This window comes from Paroedura picta, chromosome 3 (genome assembly GCF_049243985.1).
Source record: "Paroedura picta isolate Pp20150507F chromosome 3, Ppicta_v3.0, whole genome shotgun sequence".
NCBI lineage: Eukaryota > Metazoa > Chordata > Lepidosauria > Squamata > Gekkonidae > Paroedura > Paroedura picta.
Window position 1 is genome coordinate 172,063,553 of NC_135371.1, and position 20,024 is coordinate 172,083,576.

The 20,024-nt window shown below is 51.7% G+C and overlaps 1 protein-coding gene and 1 long non-coding RNA gene across 3 annotated transcripts in view; one reads left to right on the forward strand and one right to left on the reverse strand.

Annotated features, from left to right (window-relative positions):
- Nucleotides 1–413, forward strand: part of LOC143833606 (uncharacterized) — a 34,161-nt gene extending 33,748 nt beyond the window's left edge. Inside the window, exon 4 of the long non-coding RNA XR_013229670.1 lies at nt 128–413. This is a non-coding gene — a long non-coding RNA (uncharacterized LOC143833606). The remainder of the gene's footprint in view (nt 1–127) is intronic.
- PLXNA3 (plexin A3) overlaps nt 1–20,024 on the reverse strand; it is a 101,887-nt gene that overhangs the window by 2,770 nt on the left and 79,093 nt on the right. For both annotated transcript variants that reach the window (XM_077329627.1, XM_077329628.1), the window contains 10 exons: nt 17,997–18,253; nt 17,007–17,073; nt 15,625–15,771; nt 11,334–11,493; nt 11,065–11,168; nt 9,919–10,015; nt 7,443–7,636; nt 5,418–5,587; nt 4,492–4,704; nt 408–558 (listed from right to left, as the gene is read on the reverse strand). In XM_077329627.1, coding sequence (XP_077185742.1) covers nt 408–558; nt 4,492–4,704; nt 5,418–5,587; nt 7,443–7,636; nt 9,919–10,015; nt 11,065–11,168; nt 11,334–11,493; nt 15,625–15,771; nt 17,007–17,073; nt 17,997–18,253 — 1,560 coding nt within the window. The remainder of the gene's footprint in view (nt 1–407; nt 559–4,491; nt 4,705–5,417; nt 5,588–7,442; nt 7,637–9,918; nt 10,016–11,064; nt 11,169–11,333; nt 11,494–15,624; nt 15,772–17,006; nt 17,074–17,996; nt 18,254–20,024) is intronic.

A 20,024-nucleotide genomic window follows, 5' to 3' on the forward strand; every position in this document is an offset into this window, starting at 1 on the left:
TAAACACTACAGAATTCCGCATTCCAGTGCCTGCATTTTAATCACACTGTCATCACTGCATAAGGACTGTTTGGGGCCACGTTTTCGGTATTCCTGAGCTGACCCCAAGACCAAATTCTCGTTTTAGGCTGCTCAGGTATATCCGAATGCACACACCTGCATCGGAGGGACTCCACTGATGGAAGGGAGAAGAACAGCGGCATCCGGTCTGCGGTCATGTTGTAGCCACGGCATTATGGTCCTGCCTTCCCTCCCGCAGGGAACTATATACCAGAGTCCAAGTTAGGACAGCAAGTGACTGATTCCCTGATTCTTATCAAGTGGCCAGCTGGCAAAACTTCTCACGCAGGATAAGAAGAATGACCCGCATGTGTGTGCCTGCAGAGGACGCGGGCAAAGAAACTCACCTCATCACGGTACCTTCCCACGTAGCTGTAAAGCTCCCCCAGGGCACCTAAAGTGTTAAATTCGCCTGCGTGCTGCCGCGACTGTTCCACTAGGTAGGCGTCCATGTCTTGGTCACTGATGGAGGCCATCTTGGCAATGTCCCGGTAGTACCTAGGAAAGAAGAATCATAGAATCATAGAGTTGGAAGGGACCTTGTGGGTCATCTAGTCCAACCCCCTGCACTATGCAGGACACTCACAACCACTGTCACCCGCCAACCCCTTAAACCTTCACAGAAGAAGAGTTGGTTCTTATATCCCGCTTTTCTCTGCTCGAAGGAGTATACAAGCGGCTTACGGTTGCTCTCCCTTCCTCCCCCCACAACAAGCACCCTGCGAGGTAGGTGGGGCTGAGAGAGCCCTGATAGGACAGCTCGGTCAGAACACCCCAGTCAGGATTATGACAAGCCCAGGGTCACCCAGCTGGCTGCAGGTGGAGGAGGAGCAGGGAATCAAACCCGGCTCGCCAGATTAGAAGCCTCTGCTCTTAACCACTAACACCATGTTGGGTCGCTGCTTGGGAAAGCTTTCAGGCTAAGAAAGGTGATCAGCATAGTACAGAAAGCTGGATTTTTCAGGGTAGGAGTTTTCAAGAGTCTTCATTCCCTTTGTCAGGCGAAATTCCTTTTGGTTTCACTGGTGCTTGCTGGACTTCAAATCTACCTGGATCAACCTGAATCTCTCTAATCCCCTCTATCTGTTCCTGTGGCCATCACTATCTCCTCTGGCAGTGGCTTGCACATTTTAATCCCTCTCGATGTGAAGCAGTATTTTCTTTGGTTGGTCGTGAACCTACTGCCCATCGGATTCATTGGATGCCCTTTTGAGATCTCACATTTTAGAAGAGGGAGAAAAAGTGATCTCTGTCTATTCTCTCCACCCGAGGCATGATTTTATAAACCTTTATCAGGTCCAGCCTTAGTTGCCTCTTTTCTGAACTGAAAACTCAAAGACTCTTCAGCCTTTCCTCCTCGGGAAAGTACTCCCAACTCCCTAATCCCCTTGTTCACCCTCCCCGGTACTCTTTCCAGCTCTGCAATGCCCCTTTTGAGATACAGTGACCAGAACTGTACACAGTGAGGCCACGCCGCCATCCATACAGCGGAACTACAACACTGGCCGTTTTATTTTCCGTCACAGATCCGTAGAGTTTGAAGGGATATCGAGGGTCATCTAGTCCAACCCCCTGGAGAATGCAGGAAATTCACAACTACCAGCCCGCCCACAGTGACATCAATTCCATGCCCAAAACCCAGGATCCCTGGCCAATCTGGCTTGGAAGAAATTCGCCTCCTGATCCCAAAATGGCGATTGGCATATCTCTAAGCATGCAAGATAGGGCCACAAGAGCCAAGAACCGACACTCCCCAACCACTCACAGAATAAGCATTCCTAATCATCCCTGGGGGTTGGGAACAGTAGCAAGCAGCTCCTCTGAAGCACACCAGCCCCGAAGGCCTTTCCTGCCTTGACGTTTGGGGCTCCGGCCAGGAATTTCAGGTTTGCAGAATTCCCGAGGAAACGATAGGCAAGATCCAAGTTTGCTCACAAGGAGATTTTGACAAACTGCGATCGGGCTTACAGAAACGGCAGGCTAAGCTTCCTCCCACTCGAATGCAGACACGCGCAGCAAACCTGAGCCAGACCTAGAGACGAGATGCATGGCTAAAAATAAGCACCTTATACCCTAAGTGCTGGCTACCAGTCAAAAATATCATTCATCAAGCTGTCCCAAACACACACCAAGACGAGCCAGGCTGCTTTGCGCCAGGCGTCTAGTGGGGAGAGGAAACAAATCAAGCTTCAAAGGTAAGAGCTGCCAACAAGCAGGAGAGAGACGGCGGTTCTCTTGGGAGCAGCATGATGGCCATCCTCTCCGCGGCTGGAAGGCAACTCAAAGTCAACTCCGCCCTGCAATAAGGATCTGGGGGGACTGACTTTCCCATCCTGTGTCCCCCCCCTGGACACTAAGAAGAAGAAGAAGAGTTGGTTCTTATAGGCCGCTTTTCTCTACCCGAAGGAATCTCAAAGCAGCTTCCATTCCCCTTCCATTTCCTCTCCCCACAACAGACACCCTGTGAGGGAGGGGAGGCTGAGAGAGCCCTGATATCATAGAATCATAGAATCATAGAATCATAGAGTTGGAAGGGGCCATACAGGCCATCTAGTCCAACCCCCTGCTCAACGCAGGATTAGCCCTAAGCATCCTAAAGCATCCAAGAAACGTGTGTATCCAACCTTTGCTTGAAGACTGCCAGTGAAGAAGAGTTGGTTCTTATATGCCGCTTTCTCTACCTAAAGCAGTTTACAATCACCTTCCCATTCCTCTCCCCATGACAGACACCCTGTGAGGTGAGTGAGGCTGAGAGAGCCCTGATATTAATGAAGGAGAAGAAGAGTTGGTTCTTATATGCCGCTTTTCTCTACCTAAAGCAGTTTACAATCACCTTCCCATTCCTCTCCCCATGACAGACACCGTGTGGGGTGGGTGAGGCCGAGAGAGCCCTGATATTCCTGCTCGGTCAGAACAGCTTTCTCAGTGCTGTGGCGAGCCCAAGGTCACCCAGCTGGCAGCAGGAAATCAAACCCGGCTCACCAGGTTAGAAGTCTGCACTCCTAACCACGACGCCAAGCTGGTGGTCCCTGGCCCCAAGGAGATCAACCTGGCCCCAACTAGGCCTGGGGTTTTTTTTGGCCCTGCCCCAGCCAGATGGTACACGCTGCCAAATGAGTTCAGAGCCCTGCGGGACCTTCGACGATTCTGCAGGGCTTGCAAGATGGAGCTTTTCCACCAGGCCTGCAGCTGAGGCCGGAAGATACATCGGAAATCGCTGGCCTCTGTCCAACTCCGCCGAGCTGAAAGCTTACTGAGAAATCTTCGCTGTGACTCCCCCCATGCCCCATAGGAGAGAAAGCATTAGGGGCAATTTTAAGAACTAATATTTGGACATTTAGCACTAGTGCTTAATTTAAAGCCTTTTGTATTTATGTATTTTATATCACCGTACTCTGCCCTGAGCTTTCAAAGACAGGGTGGAATATACATTGCAAAAATACATAAATAATTGGCTATGTTATAGATGTAAGGGGTTCAGTGGTGGGTTTTAATGCGAGGGGTGTACAGTGTTAGCCACTGCGAGCAGGTTTACGGGAGTGGCAGGATACAAGTTGAAGAAGGAAGGAAGGAAGGAGGGAGGGAGGGAGGGAGGGAGGGAGGAAGGAAGGAAATTGGAATAGGAAGGAAGGAAGGAAATTGGAAGGAAGGAAGGAAGGAAGGAAGGAAGGAAGGAAGGAAGGAAGGAAGGAAGGAAGGAAGGAGGGAGGGAGGGAGGGAGGAAGGAAATTGGAATAGGAATAGGAATAGGAAGGAAGGAAGGAAGGAAGGAAGGAAGGAAGGAAGGAAGGAAGGAAGGAAAAGCTCAAGGAATTGGGCAGGAAGAAAGAAGGGAGGGAGGGGGAAGGAAGGAAGGAAGGAAGGGGAAGAGGAGGAGGAAAGGAAGGAAGGAAGGAAGGAAGGCAGGCTGGCTATACACCCGGCTGGATTCTGCTGGGCTGATATCTTACAGGGAATTCTTCTACATGACCCCTCCCCACCACAACCCCACAGGAGAAGAAGCACTAAAGGCTATTTTAATAACTAATATTCTAGTGTTCTAATGTTTTAATGCATAATTTAAAGTGTGTATGCCTTTCATATCACCGTAATCCATCCTGAGCTTCCGAAGACGGGGCGGAATATCCAGTACAAAATATAACTAAATAAACATAAAGCCTAAACGCCTTTATTACTGAATTATCAGCTGCTGGAGAGGCTCCTTACCCGACCCTGCGCTCCCTCACTATATAAACTGAGCTTTGGAGAGGAGAACCGTGCTGTTATAAGATATTTTGGAGGAGATTTACTGGGCCGTTGCTACCAATCGCCCCCCCCCCCCCCCAGCAAAGCAGGGTGAGGATGACCCCAGCTCCATCGCTGCTGGCCGGCCGGACCGCAAGTAGGAGGTCTCCCTTTGCTCCTCCACGCCGCGTACAGGACGGGGCTCACCTCTCCACCCAGCCTTTGTACACGGGGATGTCCTTGGCGTAGAGCAGCTTGGTTGACGGAGAGTCCTTGCCCAGGCGGTGCTCGGAGGTAGAGCATGAGTCCATGAAGGTCTGGGCCACCACAGAGAGGCAGGCGTCCGTGATGCTGTTCTTGTGGATGTCGAAGACGAACTGCGGGTTCTTAATGACGTTCACCCAAAACCGCAGGGGCAGGCTGGAACAGAGGAAGGGTACAGGGGGACTTTTTCAACCTCCGGATCTTGGAGGATCGCCTGAAATGTTTTCCAGGCTTCCAGGAACCCCAGAAGTGGTGGTGGCGTGCTCCTTCAGAGAAGCGGTCGCAGAAGGAAGATACGGGACCCACCCAGCTGGAAGACCCACCAATCCTTTACAATTCCAACCGTGGAGACAACAACTAGGCGTGTAGAGCAACAAGGAAGTGGGCTCCAGGGGTGTCTAGTGATGTCAGAGGTCATCTGATCATCTGGGAAAGGCCATGGAACCCTGGTTGGGAGTCCCTGGGGTGAGATGGGCTCCTGAAGACCCTCCCTCATATATCACAGCAGACTTTGGACATCTTGAGAAACAAGGAAGGAGTGGGCACAGTAGAGTTCTAATGCCAGGTTGGGGAATTTCTGGAGATTTGGGGTGGACTCCAGGGAGGGAGCTCAGCAGCAATGGGGTGTGAGGGGAGGGACTTCAGGAGGGTATAATGCCTAGATTCTGTCTTCTGAATTGGCCATTTTCCTCCAGATCTGTCACTTGGAGCCCAGGTGTAATCCCAGGAGATCTCCAGACAGCATCTGGAGATTGGCAACCCAAATGAGCAGGCAGAAGTACAACTGGCTGTATGTCTCCTGCCATAAGGAAGTGGGACCCTCATCTAGGGGGAATGGTGCTGGGGATAAGAGGCCAGAGGCATCTCACCAATTGCTTTTCCAGGTGTGTCGAACATCTGGGTCCCCGATCTGCCTCCGCTCTGCTTGTTCGTCCAGGAAGTCAAACATGTACTTGATGGGCAGGGGGAGGGCGCTGGCCCGGTGCGCCGTGCTGAACACCGTCTCGAACAGGTCGTCCACAAATTTTTGCAACGTGCCCTGAGGAATGGAGAAGAGACGTTACTCTCTGATGCTTCTATCTGGAATAGGAGGAGGGGATCAAGGTTGCCTTCCTTACACCACATCCCTCAGACTGGAAGCGAATTTCTAGGGTCTCAAGCAGACCCTTTCACGTTACCCACTCCCAGATTCTTTAACTGGAGATGGTGGGGATTGAACCTGGGACATTCTGCATTCCAAATAGGAGTTCTGTCACTGAGCCACAGATCCTCCCCAGACCTGGTCCATGAAGGAAAGTACTGTCTATTCAGACTGGCAGGTGACTCCAGGGTCCCAGGAGGAATTCTTTCATGTCACCCTCTGCCTGGTACTTTCAACTGGAGATACCAGGATTGAACCTGGGACCTTCTGCCTGCCAAGCAGAGGCTCTGCCACTGAGCCAGGGTCTCAGGCCAAGGTCTTTCCCATCCCCTCCTGCCTGGTCCTTTTAACTGGAGATGCCAGGGATTGAACCTGGGACCTTCTGCAGGCCAAGCAGAGGCTCTGCCACTGAGCCAGGGTCTTAGGCCAAGGTCTTTCCCATCCCCTCCTGACTGGTCCTTTAACTGGAGATGCCAAGGATTGAACCTGGGACCTTCTGCATAATATTACTAGTGCCCCCTCCTTTGCTGCCACTCAGTAGCAAAATGCTATGCCAAGATCAACAAATACAATTAAGTAAATGACACCAATTAAGGGATGTCCGCATTTAGCGGTGGAATGCACAATTTGGACTTGAATTCTGCTTGGCATTCCTTCCTCACTGGTGAATTCCTCAGCAGCAATGGCATTTCAGGTTGTGTCAATAAAGTTCCAGAGTTGAATTCAGACTTCAGCTGGGAGAGACGGGGAGGCGGGATGAGGCTAGCCACAGGGTCTCCCATTGGAAGAGCTCATACTCTTGACCCGGCAACACAAACAGGATGTGGTCTGAATCCAGCCCAGCTTAGGCCGCAAGTTTGGATCACCTATGTGAAGAGTTGACTGGTGTACAAAGTCAGAAGTTCTTCTCTTAATGAGGGTTGATAAAAGTCAAGGGGTGTGTACTTGGCTATATCCAAGCAAAAAAAAATCAGAAAAATACCTTATCATTAATTCCTAGCTATTCTTTCAACTGTATATAGATTTGGTTTAATTTCTTTTGGATCTCCAAAATGGCCGAGCCCCAAAAATCCTGAAAATATTCGGGACTTTTCAGGGCCTCCAGATAGTTGAAGCTAAAGGGTGTTTAAAGAGATTGTAGTCCCTTTAAATGCCTCCTGGGTAAACTCACCCATTGCAAGAGGTGTTTAAAGTGAGCTCGGTCTCTTTGAATACCTTTCCTACTTCTCCACTGAAATTAATGGAGTATGGGGGCACTTCTCTGGAAGCCCATAGAATTGCACCCCCTAGTCCAATCTTATTGAAGATTAGGGTTTTTTTATACAAGTGTCACCAGCAGATAGGCTGCAAATTTGGTGCCCCTGCTTAAAAAAACAGCCCTCCCCCAAGCCCCAGCCACCCCTGAATCTATTGTACTTTATGGGGACCATTGATTATAATAATCCCCATAAGGCAGGGAAAGCCAAACTGTGGCTCTCCAGATGTCCATGGACTACAATTCCCAGGAGTCCCTACCAGTGCTGGCAAGGAGCTCATGGGAATTGTAGTCCACGGACATCTGGAGAGCCACAGTTTGCTCACCCCCGGTTTAGACATTAAGGAAAATACCATCAGCGATCCCTGAAGAAGAGTGAACTCGTATAACTTCCTTCCCTTGGTGGTTTTCACAAAAAAAGACGACATTGGTTTAGAAACCAGCCATCCTACATAGCTTCAGGCAGGAAACTCAAGACTAACTCAGTTTCCAGGTTACCTTTGTGGCGAGGAGGCGGGTGAGGTAAATCTCGGACACCATCTTGCTCCCCCGTTCCCCTTCCTTAGGGTCTCCGAGGTGCTCGTGGTTCTTGACCAGGTGCCACAACCGGGTGCCCGAATCTTGGTCCGGCGTGAGGATGGGGGCGCGGGAACGCAAACTCTCTGGGCTGCTGGAGGTGCGCAACAAACTCTCTGCGGAGAAAAGGAGGAGAGGAGGAAGAAGAGGTGTCCCCGGGATTGCGTGCCCCCGGCCTTCAGAATCACAGCGCCCGCCTTTCTGTCAGTGCCCCCCGCCTCCGCCATCTTGATTTACCTCAGAATCAGTCGCCTCACCTAGATTTATTCGTTACGCCAGGGGCCTTTGCGCCTGTGGCCGGCTGGGCTATTCCAGGGACACCGGCCCCACCCAAAACATTCCCCTTCCAACCACAGATCCCCAAAACGAGAGCGGCTGTAAAATTACAGGCATTCTCTTCCTGAAATAACCGTGGTAATTGCAGCCAGGACCGAGCAGTGCTGGGCAAAAACTCCAGGAACGGAACGTGGGACGTGGCAGAAACTCCTCTTAAAGCGCTAAGCAAGGTGGTCGGAGAACGCCCACGTGCCCGGCCACAACGGAGCAAGCCGTGAAAGGTCACAGTGGAGGGATCGGAAAAAGAGGCCACTTCGCGTGTGGAAAAAATACCCAGATCCTGCTCTTGCAACGAGGTCTGCTGTCTCCGTGTGCCGCTGGGAGCTACGCTGTGTTGACAGGTTATGCCAACATTTCGCTGGTACAAATAATTCGCAGACCGAGTGGGCTCAGAGTTAAGGTGGGGCCTGGGCTGGGAGCTTCTCTCCGCAGAGCAGGAAAAAAGCGTGGAGGCCAAATCCACGTGGAGCAGAGGACTATTCGTGGCTCTTAGTCACCAGCTGAAATCTGGGACAGAAATGCTCTGTATTCTTGGTGCCCGGGGGGAGGGGGGGCACTGTGGGATGGCTCCTGGATTCTCAGCCCTGCTGGCGGATCTCCTGATGGCCTCTGAAATTTGGCCGCTGTGTGGCATAGCATGTTGGCCTGGAATGCATAGGGCATTTGCTCGATCCAACAAGGCTTCTTTTACGTTCTAACTCTGTGAGGACTGCGGAAATCAGACCAAATCAGCAAGGGCAAATTCCATCCTCCATCCATCGTTACACTATGGTGTGTAATGGCTGCAGGGTCGGACTAGGATCTAGGAGAGCCAGGTTCGAGAGCCAACTCTGCCATGGAAGCTCGTTGGGTGCCTTCGGGCCAGCCTCAGATGGACCCACCTCGCAGGGTTGCTGTTATTAAATGCATTAAATGGAGAGGAAAATTATGCAAGGCCCCTTGGGTCTTCCATGGGGGGGGGGACGGTGGGGTATAGATAGAAGAAGAAGAAGAAGAAGAAGAAGAAGAAGAAGAAGAAGAAGAAGAAGAAGAAGAAGAAGAAGAAGAAGAAGAAGAAGAAGAAGAAGAAGAAGAAGAAGAAGAAGAAGAAGAAGAAGAAGAAGAAGAAGAAGAAGAAGATTTGGTTCTTATATGCCGCTTTTCTCTACCCAAAGGAGGCTCAAAGCGGCTTACAGTTGCCTTCCCTTTCCTCTCCCCACAACAGACACCCTGTGGGGTGGGTGAGGCTGAGAGAGCCCTGATATTCCTGCTCAGTCAAAACAGTTTTATCAGTGCCGTGGCGACCCCAAGGTCACCCAGCTGGCTGCATGTGGGGGAGCGCAGAATCGAACCTGGCACGCCTGATTAGAAGTCCACACTCCTAACCACTACACCAAACTGGCTCTCGTGGGTAATAAATAAGGTGGAATATTTATCGGTGGCTTCAGAAGAGAGCCAACAGATCGGAAGGAAAAAAAACAGCCGAAACCAACTTGGTGTGGACTGGGAATCAGACCAAAACAACAAGGCCGAATACCATCCTGGTCACATCATTCTGACCCTGCAGACTGTGCGAATACTATGATTTTGCGGGGTCACAATAAAAACACAAGTATGTAGCTCTGGGCATAGAATCTCCGCTTTCATTTAAAGAAAACCCCAAAGTACAGAGATGTCCTTAAAAGGAAATGCTTGCCCTCCGGACTTCTCTTTGCCTGCCCTTCTGGACTAGCAGGCACGGAAATTATGCAAAATAGGAAAATGCCGAACGGTGCAAAAACTAAGAGGAACGCCAAAAATCTGCATAATCGGTACAGGCTTTGAGCCGTAGCTTTCTTCCTGCAGAAGCTGCCTGTCCGAGCCCAGAATGGGAAAAAACAAAACAAAACATGCAGGGAGGGGAGGGAGAAAGACGAATCTTATTAACTACAGATGAGAGTGGCTTGGCAGAAGCTCTTTGCAGTGTTCTGGTGCTGCGTCAGAGAAAGAGAAAAGAGGCACTGGCATTCTTATGGCTTGGGGGGTCAGCATAAAGGGATCGGTGGGGGGGGGCTGGCCAGCGGGGGTCTCTGCTGATGTTTACCATAGCGGCTGAGTGAGTGGGTGAAAGTGAAGGAGCTGGCGATGTTGTAGCCTGAAGCTTGCCTGGGGACCAGCGCTACTGTGGAGCCGTCCGTTACCTGTGGGGGCAGAAAAGGAAACCATGGAAATCCGGGAGGAGGAGCAGGAGGAAGGGAATGAGCATTGCCAGTGACATAGAATCATAGAGTTGGAAGGGACCGCATGGGTCATCTAGTCCAACCCCCTGCACTATCCAGGACACCTACAACCCTATCGCTCTTCCACTGTCACCTGCCACCCCCTTGAGCCTTCGCAGAATCAGCCTTTCTGTCAGATGGCCATCCAGCTTCTGTTCAAAAATTTCCAAAGATGGAGAACCCACCACCTCCCGAGGAAGCCTGTTCCACTGAGGAACCGGTTTGACTGTCAGGAACTTCTTCCGGAGGTTTAGTCGGATATTCTTTTGCATTAATTTAATCCCATTCGTTCAGGTCTGTCCCTCCGAGGCAAGAGAGAACAACTCTGCTCCATCCTCTACAGGGCAGCCTTTTAAATACTTGAAGATGGTGATCAGATCCCCTCTCAGTCGTCTCCTCTCCAAGCTAAACAGACCAAGCTCCCCCAACCTTTCTTTATACGTCTTGGTCTCCATAATACTGAACGGCATCTACACGTTCAAAGCTGCTCATGTGGGTCACTGGCTGGTATCAGAATCCCCATATTGCAGGTCTGAGAGGAGAGGCCAAGAGAATGACATAGGGTTGCCAGCTCCAGGTAGGGAAATACCTGGAGACTTTGGGGGTAGGGACTTAGGAGGGGAGGGTCTCCAGTGGGTTATAATACCATAGACTCCCCCCTCCAAAGAGGCCGTTTTCTCCAGGTGGACTGATCTGTATTTGGCTGAACCAGAAGAACTGGTTGGCTGCTGTATCAGAAAGGATGCTGGGCCTAGTCTGCACACACAGGATAATGCACTTTCAATGTGCTTTGGCAGCTGGATTTTCTTGTGCAGAACAGGATAATCTGCTTCTAAAGTGCATTGAAAGTGCATTATCTATTGTGTGCAGACTAGGCCCTGGACAAGATGGACCAGTGGTCTCAGTTCTGCAAGAGGGCCTGGATTACAGGAAAGCTCACCTAGCCCTGCAACATGTGGGGAGGCGGTTACCTGATAATGCCCGAGGGTGTTGAGCCGTTTCCAGTCTCCCTCGATCTTGCTGGTGGCGTCTTCGTCTTGCAACACCGTCCGCCCCCCGCTGCCCTGGCACCACTCTGGGAGGAACGGAAGGGCCGGTGAGGAGGAAACGAAATCTGTAGTTGCCACCCCTCCGACCTCTCCCGCCACCCTGCCACCCTGATTCGATAAACCCGATTAGCCACGCCCACTCCTCGCTCCTGGCCCCGCCTCCTTTCCCCCCCGTGTTCTTGCCTTCATACCAAGTTCCATGTCCTCGGCCCGGGGACGCTGCGAATAGGGAACCCCTCGGTACACGGCATCCAGGAGCTTCTCTTTCACTTGGGTCACCGAGTCGCAGTTCAGCACCTTGACGGGCACCGCGGGGCCACCGGGTGGATCCGGCGGGGTGCAGAAAAGAGTCTAGGAGGAAAAGAGTTGGAGAGGGTAGCCGGGTTGCCCTGCAGCAGGAAAGCTAGATTCGAATCCGGTAGCACCTTTGCAGCCAGCAAGATTTTTTGGGGGGTGCAACCATTGGAGAATCACGCCTTGGTCCCTGACTAAGGGAGCGTTCGAAAGCCCATTCCCCGAAAAACCTTGTTGCTCTGTATAATTTTTAGTTTTTTAATATTCATTTTTCGATTTGTTACCTGCCTCTCTCAGCATGCCAGCTCGTGGCCGGTTAAACGACAGTCCCGATACAATAAAATAAGAACCCCAATTAGCCCCCCCCATTAAAAACCCATAAAACTGCAGGGAAAAAAATGGTATGGGACTCAAATCTAGGAGAACGAGGCACCCTTTATTTTTTAACTGAGGCTCATGCAACCATTCTATTCAGCCACGAGGACAGGTAGACGTTTGCCTTTCCCGGACGGACACAGATAATCTCTTCTCCCTCCCTGCTGTATTTTCTCAGCGTTCTGCGGGGCCTGCAAAATGGAGCTCTTCCACCAGGTTTATGGTTGAGGCTGGAGTGGTGAGAAAGATCTCATGGGACCCCCGGTGCTAGAGGGTAAGCATTAACTATGCTCCCTCTTCTTACTCCTCTGCTCTATAAAGATTTTTTTTAAGAGTCTGTTTTTAATGTATGTATACGTGTGTCCACAATTGTTTTAATGGCGTTTTAATAGGATTAAAAGAGCCTCTTGTGGAGCAGAGTGTCAAGGCAGCAGACATGCAGTCTGAAAGCTCTGCCCATGAGGCTGGGAGTTCGATCCCAGCAGCCGGCTCAAGGTTGACTCAGCCTTCCATCCTTCCGAGGTCGGTAAAATGAGTACCCAGCTGGCTGGGGGGTAATGACTGGGGAAGGCACTGGCAAACCACCCCGTATTGAGTCTGCCATGAAAACGCTGGAGGGCGTCACCCCAAGGGTCAGACATGACTCGGTGTTTGCACAGGGGATAATGGTAAAGGTAAAGGTATCCCCTGTGCAAGCACCGGGTCATGTCTGACCCTTGGGGTGACGCCCTCCAGCGTTTTCATGGCAGACTCAATACGGGGCGGTTTGCCAGTACCTTCCCCAGTCATTACCGTTTACCCCCCATTTTACCAACCTCGGAAGGATGGAAGGCTGAGTCAACCTTGAGCAGGCTGCTGGGATCGAACTCCCAGCCTCATGGGCAAAGCTTTCAGACGGCTGCCTTACCACTCTGCACCACAAGAGGCTCATTGCACAGGGGATACCTTTACCTTAATAGGATTTTATTGTGACCCACCATGAGCCGGTTCGGGAGTGGCAGGTAATAAGTTTAAACAATAAATAAATAGATAATATTTCCACAGCCGTCTGTTCCGGCCTGACTGTGCACAGGAACTTGGAGGATACTTTTGCTCCTGCTGTTGCTGAGCAGCCATGGGGCAGGAGAGTGGCTGGCCGCATTTGGTTCTCGCCAAGACAGTGAGCCAGAGCAAGGCCAACTCTCCGGGGAGCTACCCTCACAAATCATTTTTCTTCCCTGTTTTGGCTCCATGCCGTCCTGCTCCAACGATGGTGCCAAGTTAGCTCTTACCCATCCCCCTCAGCATAACGGGACTGTGGATCTGCCAAACGTCTCCAGTAGATGGAAGGTCCATAGAAGACTGGCATTGCAGCAGCTACACTGGCCTTCAGTAGAGTTCCGGGTTTGTTTCAAGGTCTTTAAGGTCATATTTTGTCTGGGCTCAGCATATCTACAGGACCTCCTGTCTGGGTATGCCCCGTGGAGGGCACCACGTTCAGCAACCGCAAATCGCCTGGTAATCCTCGGCCCCAAGGAATTCCGACTGGCCTCGATCGGGGTCAGGGCTTTTCCAACCTTGGACCCTCCCTGGTGGAATGAGCTCCCGGGGAACATCAGGGCCCTAAACGGAACTAGCACAGTTCCGGAGGGCCTGCAAGATCTCCCACCAGCTCAGAGCCTGTAAGGTGGAACTCTTCTACTAGGTTGAGGCCAGCTAAGTGAGTACAACAGCATTAAGGGCCTCCCTGCTGCAATCCAGACGGATCTCTCCCGGCTGCACCTTAATGAAAACCTAATGAGAACGAGATAGGAGTTATCACCAATTGTTGGTTGGTTTTTCAACTGTTTTAATGATTTTATTTATTTATTTTTTTAATTAAATATTTTAAACTGTCCCGAGATGGTAGGTCCGATAGGGTCAGGTTAGATATCTTAACAATGAATGAATGAATGAGGGAGGGAGGGAGGGAGGGAGGGAGGGAGGAATGAATGAATGAATGAATGAATGAGGGAGGGAGGGAGGGAGGGAAGAATGAATGAATGAATGAATGAATGAATGAATGAATGAATGAGGGAGGGAGGGAGGGAGGGAGGGAGGAATGAATGAATGAATGAATGAGGGAGGAATGAATGAATGAATGAATGAATGAGGGAGGGAGGGAGGAATGAATGAATGAATGAATGAATGAATGAGGGAGGGAGGGAGGGAGGAATGAATGAATGAATGAATGAATGAGGGAGGGAGGAATGAATGAATGAGGGAGGGAGGGAGGAATGAATGAATGAATGAAGAATGAGGGAGGGAGGGAGGGAGGGAGGAATGAATGAATGAATGAATGAGGGAGGGAGGGAGGAATGAATGAATGAATGAATGAGGGAGGGAGAAATGAATGAATGAATGAATGAATGAGGGAGGGAGGGAGGGAGGAATGAATGAATGAATGAATGAGGGAGGGAGGGAGGGAGGGAGGGAGGGATGAATGAATGAATGAATGAATGAATGAATGAGGGAGGGAGGGAGGGAGGGAGGAATGAATGAATGAATGAATGAATGAATGAATGAATGAATGAGGGAGGGAGGGAGGGAGGGAGGGAGGGAGGGAGGAATGAATGAATGAATGAATGAATGAATACCCTGGCTCCCTCCCTATATATTGATTTGTTGACAGCCTGCACGGTGTTGGGACTAGGATCTGGCAGACACAAGTTCAAACCCCCACATGCCCTGGAAGCTGGCTAGGCGACCTCGGCCCGTTGCGCTCTCTCAGCCTCACCTACCTCACAGGACTGTTGTGAGGATAAACGGAGGAGAGGAGAACGCCGTGAGCCGCTTCGGTTCCCCGTCGGGAAGAAAGGCGGGGGGCGCATAGGAATAAATAAATAAGACATTTTAAACATTTGTTCGCTGCCTTTCTTCCTTACGGAGCTCAAGGGAGCTCACGGCACAGTCAAAACACGTAAAAGAACATACCAAAGTTTTAAAAAGATACACGTAAAATAAAGCCAACATTTTAAGAGCATCGTTCAGGACTGCTAGTAAACCAAACAGAGTCCTAAATATAGCTGGCTCCAGTTCAGGCTCAAACAGGTCCCCCTCTTTGCTTTTCCCCCCAAAAAGGCCTTCATTTGGTAAGAAATTTAACTTGCTTAGTTCTCCAGATACACATTGGCCAGATTGCACCTGGAGTCTTGCATGTAGTTCTGGAGGCCTGAATTAAATAAGGACATGGAAAAAAAGGGAGAGGGTGCAGAGGAGAGCGATGAGGATGACCCGGGGCCTGGGGGCCAAGCCCTGTGAGGAAGGGCTGAGGGGCTTGGCGATGTTCAGCCTGGAGAAGAGGAGACTGAGAGGAGACAGGATGGCTCTCTTAAAGTATTTAAGTATTTGGATGGCTGTCCCTTAGAGGAGGTCAGGGAAAGGTTCCTGTTGGCAGCCGAGGACAGAACCCACAGTCATGGATTTGAACAAGGTGTAGAATGTATCAGGAAAAAATGTATCACACTCCGAGTAGTTCAGAAGGGGAATGGGCTGCCTAAGGAGGTGGGGAGCTCCCCCTCACTGGTGTTCTTCAAGCCGCAGCTGGACAAAGACTTATCCAGGTTGCTTTAAGCTGATCCTGCACTGAGCAGGGGTTGGACTAGATGACCTGTGTGGGCCCTTCCCACTCTAGGGTTCTATCTGGTGACACGGAGTCCTCCAAGCCACCAAGATGGCAAAACCAGACGGGCCTGCGCGGGAGATCCCCTCCTTTGCAGAAGAGGGGCTCTCAGCTTCGTGGCACGGCGAGGAGGTGAACCGACCCCTCCTGAGTCTCCCCGTGCCCTCACTCACCAAGGTCTTGTAATCGATCTGTTGGCGGATGAGCTTGTCCTCGCTCAAGGAGTAGCGGGCCTCACCCGTGATGGAGTCTATCGGCCCCTTCTCCATCTGCTGCTTAATGGCACAGAAAAGCATAAACAGTGGTTCTCCGGCACATTCCTGAAGGGGCAAAAAGGCACCAGGTTGTAGACCGGGGACCGCTCCAGAATTCTCACTCCCGTACCCCCAACCGTTCCTGTTGCATCGTTTATGGTCACTGAAATTTAGGATGCTTAGGGCTGATCCTGCGTTGAGCAGGGGGTTGGACTAGATGGCCTCTATGGACCCTTCCAACTCTATGATTCTATGATTCTATGATCCTGTGTTGAGCAGGGGGATGGACTAGATGGCCTGCATGGCCCCTTCCAACTCTAGGATTCTATGAAATTGCGTTATTGGATTGTTGTTGTTGTATTTGTTTATGTTATGTACGGTACAATACGATAACTTTTATTGTATGTAGCCAAAGGGCGTTACAAAACACAATTAAAACAATCTGGCGCAAATATATAAATAAATAAAAACGATATTTCTCCGATATTGTGTACATAAAATTGTAAACATGGACTACTAAGTTATAATAACAGGAATAAAATGGTGTATGAAGGTGGAGGCTCCTGTAAAAATGCATTCGCTCGGATCTTCCTGGCAGCCAGAGCAAAAAGTGCCACCCGATATGAGATATAGGGGTGTTATGTACTAATTCGTTCCATGTATCCCCCATGTTGTATGTAAAGTGCCCTGAGCCATGTGGAAGGGCGGCACAGAAATCAAAGAAATAAATAAAATAAAGAAAAACACACAAACAAACAAAGAGAAAGAGAAAGATAAAAAGAAAGAGAGAAAAAGGAAGGAAGGAAGGAAGGAAGGAAGGAAGGAAGGAAGGAAGGAAGGAAGGAAGGAAGGAAGGAAGATTAGAAACAATAATGAACTTTTCATTAAGCTCACGCAGAAAGCCATAATCAGAAGGAAGGAAGGAAGGAAGGAAGGAAGGAAGGAAGGAAGGAAGGAAGGAAGGAAGGAAGGAAGGAAGGAAGGAAGGAAGGAAGGAGATTGGAAGTGGACTGAAAAGGAAGGAAGGAAGGAAGGAAGGAAGGAAGGAACGAACAAACAAACAAACAAACAAACAAACAAACAAACAAACAAACAAACAAACCTTCCTGGCAGGCAGAGACCCTGGCCATCCCACGGGGCCAACCCAAGCAGAGCTATGCTCTTTTAAACCCCTCCGAATTCACTGTCCTGCTGAGGACAGCATTGTTAAGCTCTCCCTTCTTGGGCTGTTTAAAGACTCCCGGTCTCTGGCATAATACAGGCAAGGTTCCCCAAAGGATTGTTCCCCCTGCTCCGCTCACCTTGAGGAACCTGTGCAGCAGGAAAGTGAACCAATTGGTCAGCATTTTCTCCGCTACTGACTCCGTCCTGGGAAAGAGAGAAACAGCAGAGTCACGTGTGAGAGGTGGGAAGGGGCCTCTGTCAGATATTCTTGCGCTTTGCCGTAGGATGCATCGCCAGGAAGAGAAGGACTGGATGACCTCTGGGAACCGCTAGTCCGTCACGAGGACTTTCCTCGGTTCTACCAATATGGCTTTTTGATAGACCCAGAAGGTCAGGGTTTTTTCAGGGATTCCCCGGAGGAATTTATCCGCCTGTTTGCGGGAGAGGGTGGAGAAAGGACAATCGCCGTCTGAATGAAGCTCGCTTCCTGGGGAAAGGTTTGGACCCGAACCCACTTCTCATTTCTGTGTCTTTTAACTAGGTGGCGGCCTGTCTTTGATATACAGCGAAATCAGAAATGACAGAAGAAAGAGAGAAATATACACTGCAAATGACAGAGCTACATATGGGGACCCTGAACGGCCAAAGACCAAAGTAAATAAATGAAACTTTAGGGCAGGGGTAGTCCAACTGCGGCCCTCCAGATGTCCATGGACTACAATTCCCATGAGCCCCTGCCAACTGGCAGGGGCTCATGGGAATTGTAGTCCATGGACATCTGGAGGGCCGCAGTTGGACTACCCCTGCTTTAAGGCCTTCTTGTGAGGGCCAAACTCCCTGTGTCTGAAAAAGTCTTAAAATGGACGGTCTGGGGTAAACTGATCTGCTCAGATCTCAGAAGCTAAGTAGGATCAAACCTTGGTTAGTATTTGGAGGAGAGACCAAGCAGCCCTTTCCCCCCACTTGCCCCTCCGGCTTGTCCTATGGGCCTGGCAACCCTATGCTCTCTCCCTCTGCCCCGTTAATGAGGCCCACAGCACAGCCACCTCTGCCAACTTCCCCCGTTTCGCTGGGGCCCAAGTAAGCCTCGAACTCCCAGCAGGAGGTGGAGGGGGGGGGGCTCTCACCGGCGGAGCAGGAGCTTGGGGTGGGCCCGGTTCTGCAGGTTCTTCTCGATGAGGTCGGCCAGCAGCTGCTTGAGGACCCCAGTGGCGTAGTCCAGCCTGCCCTGCAGGGCCACCATCGTCAGGGAGGCGACGGCCCCTCGGTCCCGCATGGAGAAGCCCCGCTGGCCCTCCAGGGTGTGGATGAAGGTCAGCAGGAAGGGCCGCGTGTGCAGCAGCTGCCCGAAGAGGCGCAGCCCTTTTTCCGTGCTCGGGGGAGTCTGCGAGGGCGACAGAAGGGCAAGGTTAACGGGGTCGGCCCGGCAGGGAAGGGGGGCAGAGCACAGATGGGCCAAATGCATTACGAGGCCCCGCCCAGAGGGACAGTGACCCGCTCTTGGGGGGGCAGGGGTAGAGGCAGCACCTGTCTCCCTCCTGCTTCTCAGCTCCCCCCGCAGGGTTAATCCTGGCATCCTCCTGGACCGGTGGGCTGACGGAGGCACCTTGTAAAGGCAGCTGGCATGCTGTGCTGGTAGAAGTGGGAAACTCAGGTTGGAATACCCACTTGGCCACGGATGTTTGCTGGGGGAGCTGCCTGACCTACCTCGCAGGGTTATTGGTAAGATAAAAGGGGAGGATAATGGAATGAGCCTCTTTGGGTCCCCGTCGGGAGGAAAGGAGGGGTATCAATAAAGGAAATGCATTCAATTTGAAAACAACCAAAGGGCAGGGGGGCCTGTAGGACTCCTGAGACCACCATGGACAGCTGGATCTTTGTCTGAGAATCCAGCTGTTGAGAAGCTCCACCCTTGGGGTAGGGAAGGGGAGCAACCGGGAAACGATTGCTCAGCAGATGCTGTTGGGCCCACACCAACTGGGGACACCCCCATAATGCTCCTGGACAGAGGGTGCCCACAGGGCATGCCCCTGAGGTGGCGAGGGTATTCAAAGGACTATAGAGAGGAGGCCAAGGACGACAGACTGGCCATGGAAGCAAGCACAGCTAGGGGAGGAGGGCAGGAGAGGGTGCTGTCTTCTCCATCTGAGGCCAAGGAAAGGCACTTCAGTCAAATTGGGAGCCTGGGGGATAATTGTGGGGATGGGAATGCGACATCCACTCTCCAAAGGAGTGCTGGTCTACCAGAGAGCCATCTGAAGAAGGGAAGTCAGAATGAGGCAAGCGTAGGGCCTTGCTAGGCAGGGGCAGGCAATGGCAGACCACTTATGAAGTCTCTTGCCTTGACCTCGATGGGTCAGGCTAGTCTGGGGTCGAAGGCCCCAGAGTCCCCCCTCCCAAGCAGCCCTTTCCTCCAGGGGAACTGAGCTCTGCAGTCTGGAGAGGAGCTGGAATTCCAGGGGATCCCCAGGCCCCACCTGGAGGCTGGCATCCCTGACCCTCCGTGGGGTCCAAGGCCACAGAGTCCCCCTCCCAAGCATCCCTATTCTCCAGGGGAACTGAGCTCTGCAGCCTGGAGAGGAGCTGGAATTCCAGGGGATCCCCAGGCCCCACCTGGAGGCTGGCATCCCTGACCCTCAGTGGGGTCCAAGGCCACAGAGTCCCCCTCCCAAGCAGCCGTTTTCTCCAGGGGAACTGAGCTCTGCAGTCTGGAGAAGAGCTGGAATTCCAGGGGATCCCCAGGCCCCACCTGGAGGCTGGCATCCCTGACCCTCAGTGGGGTCCAAGGCCACAGAGTCCCCCTCCCAAGCAGCCCTTTCCTCCAGGGGAACTGATCTCTGCAGTCTGGAGAGGAGCTGGAATTCCAGGGGATCCCCAGGCCCCACCTGGAGGCTGGCATCCCTGACCCTCAGTGGGGTCCAAGGCCACAGAGTCCCCCTCCCAAGCAGCCCTTTCCTCCAGGGGAACTGATCTCTGTAGTCTGGAGAGGAGCTGGAATTCCAGGGGATCCCCAGGCCCCACCTGGAGGCTGGCATCCCTGACCCTCAGTGGGGTCCAAGGCCACAGAGTCCCCCTCCCAAGCAGCCCTTTCCTCCAGGGGAACTGATCTCTGCAGTCTGGAGAGGAGCTGGAATTCCAGGGGATCCCCAGGCCCC